This window comes from Wolffia australiana, chromosome 14 (genome assembly GCF_029677425.1).
Source record: "Wolffia australiana isolate 7733 chromosome 14, ASM2967742v1".
NCBI classification, from domain to species: domain Eukaryota; kingdom Viridiplantae; phylum Streptophyta; class Magnoliopsida; order Alismatales; family Araceae; genus Wolffia; species Wolffia australiana.
Window position 1 is genome coordinate 9958886 of NC_135848.1, and position 11659 is coordinate 9970544.

General features: G+C 35.7%; 1 protein-coding gene across 1 annotated transcript; it reads left to right on the forward strand.

Annotated features, from left to right (window-relative positions):
* The first annotated feature begins 9553 nt into the window (after positions 1–9553).
* LOC144712202 (putative 6-phosphogluconolactonase 4, chloroplastic) lies at positions 9554–11093 on the forward strand. The gene is made up of 3 exons (XM_078586407.1): positions 9554–10037; positions 10124–10259; positions 10531–11093. Exons 1-3 carry the CDS (start codon positions 9658–9660, stop codon positions 10993–10995), a joined length of 981 nt encoding a protein of 326 aa, XP_078442533.1. The 5' UTR covers positions 9554–9657; the 3' UTR covers positions 10996–11093.
* Positions 11094–11659: the final 566 nt, after the last annotated feature.

Consider the following 11659-nt stretch of genomic DNA (forward strand, 5'->3'; position numbering starts at 1 on the left):
TAGTGGTAGTGGGATGGGGTTCCCCTCGTGGATTACACAAGCTCCGTTGTTAGTCTGCCGCGTGGCGGCATGACAGCCTTGGTGCTGCAGTGGAAGCTGAATTTTCAGGCTTTGGAGAAATGACTTGAGAACAGGTTAAGAGAGATTTTTTTTTTTTTTTTTCCTCTCTCTTTTGGGTTTATGCACAGTTCAGAAGCTCTGATTGGGGAATATAGATTTTTTTCAATCAATTAGGAAGGATTGTTATGGGATTATATTATGCCAAAGAAGATGATGTTGACCTTTCTTACAGTTTTAAAAAGGAAAATTCCATTTGCTTGATAGAGGTTTGTGATTTTTACCCACCTCTGTGTCTCCTTCGGTTGTAATGATGTGAAGATTTGATTGGGTGACCACAGATAATTGAACAAGTGTTGTGTGCAATGCTGCTCAATTAATTCATGAAAAACAAAGTGAAAATATAGAATGCATATTTTCTCGTGCATTTTATGTTTACTAATAAATGTATTCAACACATAGCCTTTTTGGGGGGAAACGTGCAAGTCAAGTTTGGGGGAGGTGGGTGTCGACTCAATCTTATGAGTATTTAGACTATAACAGTTCCAATGGACAGTCGCTCACTTTTGAAAGTTCTATGATTCCAGAAAATGAGCCAAAAGTGGGTCAATCATGTTTATTAGAAGTGGACAATAGAGTTGTTGTACCAGCCAAAACTCTTCTACTTATGATTTTAGGACCTGCAAATGTACTTCATTGTTGGGATGTATCTTCCTCACGTGCCAAATGTGATGTTGTAACTGGTCGTTCTAACCAGACCTCCATTTCAATATGACGAGTTTACTATGGTCAGTGCAATGAGATTATATTTATTTCATCGTCTTGGTCATATAGCGTAAAAACCTCAAGAAAGATTCTGTGTTTCATGAATGCAATGGTTTATGTCACATAATTAGATGATTACCACTTAAAAATTTATTTTTTGCCACTGATATGTGTCAACAAAAGAGTTTATTCTACATACATTTAACGTGATCATGCTTGTGCTCAATCAAATCCACTTGGTCCTGGTATATTTTTGGGTGCAACATGTATGAGGAAGATGACTCACTAGGCTTAACTTTGGACTAGAATTAGACTGAAATATTTTGAGATAATCTACTAGCCATTAAACGCATTGTCTAACATTGAGGAACAAAGACTAACACCTTACATGGATGTGAAAAATGTAAAATAAATAAGGAACTTTTCATAGTCATATTAAAATTTTGTTTAAACTGTTTGTTTCAAGTAGAGGTATGATAATGATCTGCCCCAAAATGATTGTGAAGATTGAGATAGTCGCATAGAAGAAGGTATTAAATTTATTACACTTATTTTTTTATTAATTTATTTTCTCAATTCAAATATATTTCTTCCTATGGCTGATTGTGAGGCCCAAAGGTAGGCGGCATTCCTGCAAAGAGGCCTACGTGCTAACTATGAAGACATGGCCATGTACTTGGATTCATAATAGGGGATTGAGTCTTTAAGCACGAACACCGCAGGCATCATGCATGGTGACTCCCGACCCTGATATTTTAAGCTAATGCCTATTAGGTGCTCATCCTCATCGGGCCACAAGTACAGTGGATCAAGGCAGGCCGCGAACACATTGCCTGCGTACGTGCCAAAGGCGTGTGTGTGTGGGATGCAGTGTTGCGAGTGCACGTGGAACAGGCAGAGGCACAGCCCCTGTGCGCAAGATTTGATTGGACGTGCGACACATGCGTTGAGTGGAGTCTGCGCTCACCATAGGGGCTATGCATGCAGGCGCGCGCTAGTTGTGTAGGGCATGGGGGGGTAGACATGCGCGTGCGGTGCGGTGCGGAAATTCGCACCGGGTGTGCGAATTTCCGCACGCACAAATGGCCATGGGCGGTGGGTGGTGCGGTTATGTGCGCATAAACGCACCGCACACCGCACCAAATTTGCACATTTTCAAATTTTTTAAAGTGATGTTATTCAACATTATTTAATATATAATTCACAAGATATGTGTTAAACATTACAAAATATTTAATTCTAAATTAAACATTATTAAATCATAGTGTTAAAGTTTAAAATATTTAATTCATATTAAAATTTATTAAATATTTAATTCTATATTTTTTAAATTGTAAACATTATTTAATAGTTAATTCATAATATTTGTGGTAAAAATTATTAAATATTTAATTCTAAAATAAACATAATTGAATCATATTTAATTTGCTGTTTTTAAGCAATTTTATTAAGCATTATTAAATCATAGTATTAAATTTTAAAATATTTAATTCATATTGAACATTATTAAATCCTTAATTCTATATTTGTTTTAAATATTAAACATTATTTAATATTTGATTCATAATATATGAAATAAACATGATTAAATAGTTAACTATAAATTAAACATTATTAAATCATATTTATTTGATGTTTTTTAAGCAATTTTAGTAAGCATTTTTAAATCATAGTATTACATTTTAAAATATTTAATTCTTATTAAACATGACTAAAATATTTAATTGTAAATTAAAAATTATTAAATCATATTTAAGTGGCTACTTTTTCAGCAATTTAAGTAAACATTATTAAATCATAGTGTTAAAGTTTAAAATATTTAATTCATATTAAAATTTATTAAATATTTAATTCTATATTTTTTAAATTGTAAACATTATTTAATAGTTAATTCATAATATTTGTGGTAAAAATTATTAAATATTTAATTCTAAAATAAACATAATTGAATCATATTTAATTTGCTGTTTTTAAGCAATTTTATTAAGCATTATTAAATCATAGTATTAAATTTTAAAATATTTAATTCATATTGAACATTATTAAATCCTTAATTCTATATTTGTTTTAAATATTAAACATTATTTAATATTTGATTCATAATATATGTGGTAAACATTATGAAGAGAAAAGGAAGAAGAAGGAGAAGGAGAATAAGGAGAAGAAGAAGAATAGAAGACGAAGAAGATAAGAGAGGAGAAGAAAGAGAAGAAAATGGAGAAGCAGAAGCAGAGAAGAAGAATAAGAGAAGTATGAGAAAAAAATAAGTAGAATAGAAGAAGAGAAGAGAAGAAGAAGAGAAGAAGAGGAAAAGGAAGAAGAAGAGAAGAAGATGAATACGAAGAATAGAAAAAGAATAAGAAGAAGAAGAGAAAAAGAAGAGAATCAGAAGAGAAAAAGAAGAGAAAAAGAAGAAGAATAAGAAGGGGATGAAGAGAAAAGGAAGAGGAAGAAGAAATAAAGAGGAAGAGAAGAGAAAACGAAGAAGAAGAAGAGAAGAAGAAGAGAAGAAAAAGAAGAAGTAGAAGAAGAAGAAGAGAAGAAAAAGAAGAAGTAGAAGAAGAAGAAGAAGAGAAGAAGAAGAAGGAGATGAAGAGAAAAGGAAGAAGGAGGAGAAGAAGAACAAGGAGAAGAAAAAGAAAAGAAGAAGAGGAATCGAAGAGAGGAGAAGAAAATTAAGAAAATGAAGAAGCAGAAGCGGAGAAGAAGAATAAGAGAAGTAGAAGAAAAAAAGAAGTAGAATAGAAGAACAGAAGAAGAAGAGAAGAAGAGAAAAAGGAAGAAGAAGAGAAGAAGAAGAAGAGAAAACGAAGAAGGAGAAGAGAAAAAGAAGAGAAGACGAAGAAGAATAAGAAGAAGAGGCAATGAAGAGAAAAGGAAGAAGAAATGAAGAAGAGAAACGAAGAAGAAGAAGAGGAGAAGAAGAGAAGAAGAAGAAGAATACGAAGGAGATGAAGAACATGACGAAGAGAAGAAGATGAAGATGAAGACTAACATGAACATAATAAAATTAACATGAACATAACGAGAGAAAAACAACAAGAACAAGATGATAAAGAACAAGAACAAGAACAAGATGATAAAACGACAAGAACAAGAACATGATATTCAGAGGAGAGGACTCAGCGGAGCGGCTGACCTGGGCAGCGATGGGCAGACGACTCAGCAGGGGCCAGGGGGGCGGAGAGCGACCGCAGACTCAACAGGTGCAAGGGACGGCGGCGAGGAGGGGGGAGCCGGGAGGTGGAGGGGGCGGATCGCAGCGGAGAGGGGGCGGGAGCCGGGAGGTGGGTGGGCTTCAAAAATTTTCGCACAATGAAAAAATTTTGCACCGCACCGACCCCTGTGTGATGGGCGGTGCGGTGTGCGAAATTTGTGCGCGATCTTTCGCACAAACGCTTCACACATGCGCCCAACTGCACGAGCGCGATCCGCTCGCACGGTTTGGCGCATGTCTATGGGGGGGGAGACATATCACTAGGAGACTAAGTCATTGGTGCACAGAGAGCGCCGAGATAGCTGTGTGGCATGTGGCACCCATTGAGGGTAATGTTACGGCTCGCGACACCAAGGCTTGGGGCACTGAGCACAGTGCCGCCAATGTCAACCGCGCACAATGATGTCAGCGTGGGTGCTGGTGGTGCGTGGAGTGTTAAGGCTGGAATAGACTATGTATAGAAATATTGAAAATGCAACTGATAACATGCATTTTTAGTACCTTATATGATCATATTTACATGTTTATCTGCATTAAATTACTCATATTTTCATGTTATCAAGCTTAAAACAATTAAATCTATTTTTTAGAATGAATTAATTCTATTTTTTAGAATGAATTTCTGAATTTTCTGCATTTTTTGGGATTTTCCTAACCATATATTCTAAAATAAATATATAATTTTTGAGACAGAATATGATTTTTCTAGACTTTCTCAACATTAAATTCGGAAAGATACGATTTCTCTAAGTCAAAAAATATATTTATATGTATTTTTTGGCCTTTTCTTTGAATTAATATGAATTTTTAAATATTTTTAAACCTTTTTTTTTTGCCGCCACGTGTCGCCATTCGATTCGTCGAACAACGACGAATTAGAATCGATCTAATGATCGGCATCAATCAATCATTAACGGAGTTAATGATTGGCGTCAGTCAATAATTTCATCACGCAATAATCGCTTAGCGATTTGCAAAGCGATGATTGCAGTTAATGCTAACGAATCAATTTTTGAAATTCTGTAGCATGAAGCGATGTGGACAAATGAGAAAAAAGATGGGATTTTTTTTGTAATAAATGCTACAAAGACTGAGGTATAAAGGACAAAAATTCACTTTTGGCTCTTTCTCTTGTGATTCTGACAGCGGCAACGTGGCGCGTGCGCGTCCACCAAATTTTTAGAAAAAAATCATTTTGCGCTGACGTGGTGCGCACTGATGCGCCGTCACATCAGCCGTGAATCTTCTCTTTTATTTTTATTTATTTGTTTTTTTTGTCTTTTCTCTCATTTGTATTTTCTTTCTCCTAGGTGCACGTGGCGCAAAATACGACGAGCGCACGCGAAAGACAAAATGACACAGAATCTCAAGCAGTTGGACTATTTAACTGAAACGAAAAAAGATGACGATGATGAGGAGAGAGAAAATGTCAAGGGCCAGGATTTCTTCAACTTCAGACGGACATAACTTTTGATCTACAACTCTGATTGAGTTGAAATTTTCAGAGTTGCATCATCTTTCCCTCCTCTTTCTATCCATACCCTCTGATTTATGAATAGAGGCTTGGGTCATTGTGAAATTCATTTTGAACTTGTTTCCTACTTGTGCAGACTGATTGAAAGATAGTGAGTTTTGAAATCCATCAAGAGTGTTCTGAGTGTCTTGGGTGTTTGGGGAGAAGCATTGGAGAAGAGGGGGAGCTTACCGGCACTCGTAAATCACCGTGATCCTGGCAGAACGTAAGGATCCAAGGTAAGTGTCTTCGTCTTACGTTCTCTTTCCCGACACCATAGTTGGCATAATAAGGGTTTATCATCGTATCTTCACTTACATTGTACTCTCTTATCTCGTCTCTCTATCCTCTCCATTGTAACACTCCACATCCTACCACTATTCTCGTTCATATCATCGTTCATCACCATGCCCGTCACATTTACTTACTCTCTTCTTTAAGTTAAATTAACACATAGCTTACATATTTTTAATCGACATCACTAGCTCATGTCTTCGAATCTTGTCCTCTTCTATCCTCTCGTTGATTATCGCTAGCATAAGAAATTAATTCCTTAATCATCGTTCCCTGTGAAGACGATCTGTATTCATCACTAACCAAGTATTTTTAAGTACGGTTATATACATTTTCTATTGAATAATCTCAATTACCAATAGAGAAATTTAACCCCTCAATATGAGATTATCAGCAACCAAAATAAACATTTTAAACAAAACAATTTTTTTGATGATCAGATCACCTTTCCCCCGAATGAATCCACTGTTATTTGAGTCATCTTTAACCCTCTAGATGTATAGTCTAGCGAAGTATCCACATGGTCCATCGCACATCAGATCTTTTCCTTTTCTCATGTACACTACATATACAAAGTTAAAGATAATGTATTACTGTGATAAACACTAAATCAGGATTAAAATTTCCTTTTAAGGCTCTGAGTTATTCAACAATAATTTTCTTGCCAAGTAAAGGGTGAGTAAGGATCGATTCCATGGGGAGCATGTGACAAAAAAAGTGAATTTTCAGTTACAAATATTTTTTATATTATATATATTTACATTGCATGATTTTTATGAAATAATTTCAACCAAAACAAAAGAAAATTATTTAAAATACTTTTAAGAAATAGATAAGTGCCTATCTTATTTTAAAAAAATTCTATGAGATTTATCAGATATTTAGGAACCTTCGAGAATTCTTAACATAAGAACAGGCGTCATGTGTGGCAGTTGTGGATGACTGCGCACAAAGCGATCGGCTGATGGTGTAGTGGCATGTAGTGCTTGGTGAGTATCAGAATTAGCCTTTGGTTAGGGTTGTAAAAAAATACTGTAACTTTTGCTTCAAGAGGAAATTTTTTGAGTAGTTTGATGATTTGGAAATCTATGGATCTACACTATCTGATTGGATGATAACTTAAGAATAAAGGTAAGAGAAAAAGGTGAAGAAGGATAACAAAAACATTTTTCCATGATGGTTTGGGCCTAATATGTTGCTATCTTTTCTTCTTCTCAAAATCAAAATATTTGAATCACAGATATCTTAACCCGACACCCTTAAAGAAAGAGTGGAGCCAAAAAATATGATGCACTACAGTTACCCATAATGTGTTGGGACAAAATTCAGAGATAGGATGCAAAGAATGGGAAAAGGAAAGTTAAAATAAAGGAGGCCAAATGTCCTCAGCCCTTGGATCTAATTCCAGGAATTCAGGAGGTGTTTATAACTTGAAATCCTGAATTTATCAATGTTTGTTTTTATCCTTGAATAAAGCTGAGCTTTCAAATTCCAATTTATGGAGTAATTTCCTCACATCATGCCTCCCTTTGTCAAGGTCTCTAAAGATAGTTAAGTCGGGCCTTTCTCGAGTTCCTTGAATATTGGGCCTCTTATTTTGATTCAAATCATGGCTTAGGCTTCTATTTATCTCACATTTTTACCTATAATTTGATATTTTATGTATAAAAACCATGTACTTTAATAAAACTCCAAGAAAAGAGTAAGAACAATCCACTTGATTCAAGGGAATCAAGTGGAATTTGTCTAAAAAAAGGAATTAAATAAATAAGGGATCAAAAGGTATTTTTTATTTTTTTTATTTTAATCATAAATAATTCATAATATATGAAGAAATAAAAACAAATAATTAGAGAATGCGTAATCATATGTAATTATCACTATCTCTTTGACATTATTACATAATAATACCACCATAATTCACTGGTCATTTCACACGTCTATTGACTTTGTTACAAATATAAAACATGAATAATAATGGATATGATTCATATTAATGAATTTAAATAATATGTGGATGTGTGGTTAGCTTTAAAGCCATATAATTTGCTAAATGTCGTACTTGGAGTAAAGTTACTTATTGGATAATGACTCTCATGATATACTGAGCTAATGTCTTCATTATTAGATATTACACATTGTTGATTGATGGAACCCTTTTAATTATCATTTATCCTCTTTTACTAATATCCAAAAGTAATTGAAAGCACCTCAAAGTGTGCTTTGACTTTTGATAAATGCAGCTCTTTACTTGAGCGATGGCACCATTTTTGCCACATCAATAGTAAGCTATTTTTTGCCACAAAAATAGAAGGAACATTGCGACAATGTGCACAACTTCCATTGTTGATTTTTTGGGTGAAGGTCTACTTAGAATCTTCAAAGAGGTAACATTAATTTTGTGTGAATAGAAAACCAAATGCTGACTTGCAAACATTTAGATCCTATTTAAAGGGGAAGTTTATGTAACCCAAAATATCCAAATCTTCACCTCCATAAATTATGTATATATTCTTGGTCCTTCTAAAGTACCAAAAATACATATTCACAACTTTCAATGGAATCTGCATGATGTGCTTGAAATCTTCTTGTAATTCTAAGGGCACATGTTACATAATGACCTGAACATAATAGTATCATATACATGATGAAATAAATTTTCAACGGATATGAGATTTTATCCATCTTCACAGTCAATGGATATTGTCAAGGGATGACGATATATCCATCTTCAAATAATTTTTAATTGAATTCTCCTAAGATATCTGAACTCGATGTATCATTGGTAAGATAACTCTCACAAATTTCTCCATGCCAAACCTTTTGACGATTGTGTTTATGTGCATAGATTGAGACAATCCTAGCAACCTCGTTGATCCATATTCCTAACCCTTCATTGTTAAGTTATTTTACAGTCATGCCATTAACAAGGATAAGATCTCTACATCATTCTCAATGAACATAATGTCATCTATAAAAATGATTACAAATGCGATCACACTGCCACTGAATATATATTGTCATCTATATGGAAAAATGCTGTTTTCATTGTATTTTTATCCTATCCTCCAATCATTCTGTGCTGCTTTTCCAACTGGAAATGGTTGATGACCATAGGGCACTTGATTTGATTTCTATTTATATCCCGGTTGTCAGATTAGTGAACCATATTTTATTGTCATTAAATGTGAAATGACCATTTTCCTGCATAAATGAAAATATGTTTCCAAATAGCTATCTTTATTTTGTTACGCATTAATGAAATACTAACAATTTCTGATATCATCATGACCCTTTTATATTTTTGAAGGTAAGATAAAAAATGACTCTACAAAACAATGAAAGTTAGGTACGTAAACCATAAAATTCCTAATGTTCTATACCCATTAAATTCTAAATGAACTACCACGTCAAAATATAGTTTCATTTAATCCTATTAAAAAAAATCCTCCTAATTATGGTCTATAAAGTATTTAAATAATTCATACTATAGATATTAACTTATGCAAAATAGCATTAACCTGATATTTGAATAAACAGTATGAAATTTCTTATATTTAATTTGAATCAATTTTATTTAAATGACATTCTTACCGATCATGAAGATAATAAATTCTAACTGGTAAGACTTTCATGTCTGAACTTGGGGGGGGGGGGGTAGACTGACTTTAATAGTACAGGTACAGTTTTCTTTAGTCAGGCCCAGATGAAATCGGCTGCCCAGCCCATCACTGACGACGGTCACTGAAGAAGGTGGGAAGAAACCGGATCGATTGCGACATCGGGGAATCGTCTCTGGCGGGTTAAAACCATGTCGTCGTCCTCGTCGTCGATCTGCCGCCCAGCCAATTTCCATTTCCCAGCTTCTTCTCGCGGAAATTACACCTCCGTGTTCGTCAGATTGCCTGTAGGTACAAAAGAACGCTCATTTGCTACCCAATTCGTCAAGAACAAGGCGCGACCCGATTTGGGTAGAGTTCAATCTCGGAGGATGTTGGGCTTAATAACGGCTGCCTCCGGCCAGGCCGCTGTTTCTGCGGAAGGGAAGCCAGAATTGCTGATCTTTGAGACCGAGGAAGAGTTATCCGACTCCTTGGCCGAATACGCGGCGGAGCTCTCGAAGAAGTTCGCTCGGGAGAGAGGGGCCTTCTCCGTCGTCGTGTCCGGCGGGTCTTTGATAAAGTCTCTGAGGTATTTCTTCTGGGTCCTTGCCGTTGTTTATCTTACTGTTTATCATATGGCTGTCTGCTTACTTTGATGTTTGCTGTGGCTGATAGGAAGCTCGCTGCATCTTCATATGTAGAATCCATCGACTGGAGTAAGTGGCATGTCTTCTGGGTCGACGAACGTGTTGTGCCCAAGGATCACTCAGACAGCAATTATAAACTTGCAAATGATCAATTCCTTTCTAAGGTGGAGGATTCATATACAACTTCCTCTTTACCCAGAAATTATAGTTTGATTTTCGCATTTGACCCAGTTTCATTGAAACGAATGACCCACCCACGATGGAAATGGCCTTACTTTCCACAAAATAAACATGAACATTTTCGTAAACTCTGTGTAGTTCCTTAATCATATGGATTTATAAGTTTCCTGAAATAAAACATTTTATTTTTATTGCATCCATCATCTTTCAAATTCTTGCAGTCATTTAATAGAGTTTTTTTTTCTTAATTGGTAGGTGCCTATACCTCCTGGACAGATTTATGCAATCAATGACACCCTTTCCGCTGAAGGTGCTGCTGATGATTACGAGGCACGCTTAAAACAGTTGGTCCAGAGGGACATCTTAGTAATGGGATCCACAGGTTTCCCGAAATTTGACCTCATGCTTCTAGGAATGGGACCTGATGGCCACGTGGCATCCCTTTTTCCTGGTCATCCTCTTGTTGAAGAAAACTCCAGGTGGGTTGCCTTCATCAAGGAATCGCCGAAACCGCCGCCGGAGAGAATAACTTTCACATTTCCTGTGATCAATTCATCTTCAAACATTGCCCTTGTCGCCACGGGAGCCGGCAAAGCTGGTCCAGTGGGAGGAGCCTTTGGGGCTGGATCCACCACTGATAGGCTGCCTATTCAGATGATTTCACCTGTTGATGGAAAGTTGGCTTGGTTTGCCGACAAGGCTGCTGCATCAATGTTATAGATCAGCCCATGACTTGGTCAAATTTACTTTTACTGAATCTGTCATGTTAATATTTTACTTATTTTCATTATATTCCAATATTTTCTTTTGTTTTACAATTTTTACAACTCCTTTCATGACATAAGTTGGCATGAAGTGTTTCAGAGCAAAATGGGGAACATGGGAAGGCTGGAGCCCCTTCCCTGCATGGGATTTTCTCAGGGGTCATACAATATGGGAGCCACTCTGATACAAATTGTGGGCCCAGTAGTGGGCCAACTTAGACTTTGTCCAGCGAAGAGGCTGCATTATTGATGGCCTAATTGCACCAATGAATTCGAAAGGAATTTGAATGAATGAAATTTAATTGATCTAAATTATGGGGTTTGAGAAGAAGAAGGCATTGTATGTGCAATGTTTTGGATGATCAAAGAAATTCTCGATTTCAAGGGAGCTGGTATACTTCTGTTTTATCTTCAAATTTCAATCAACGCTGAAAACACAATGACTATTATGGATCATAAAATCACTTCTTTGTTTTTCCTACTGGAGCAATTCCAATATGGATTATACATAGATAAGGGAGCCAAGCAATAATATTTGAATATATGCATAACTATATATTCGTCTTTCAGACTCATGTATTTCAAGAAATAAATACTTGAAATTAAGACTTGGAGAATAT

Excerpts from the sequence above, each read along its gene's own strand:
- LOC144712202 (XM_078586407.1), top strand. The coding sequence starts at position 9,658 with ATGTCGTCGTCCTCGTCGTCGATCTGCCGCCCAGCCAATTTCCATTTC. Across the intron at positions 10,038-10,123 it reads TCTTTGATAAAGTCTCTGAG|GAAGCTCGCTGCATCTTCAT; the intron begins GTATTTCTTCTG and ends TGTGGCTGATAG. Across the intron at positions 10,260-10,530 it reads ATGATCAATTCCTTTCTAAG|GTGCCTATACCTCCTGGACA; the intron begins GTGGAGGATTCA and ends CTTAATTGGTAG.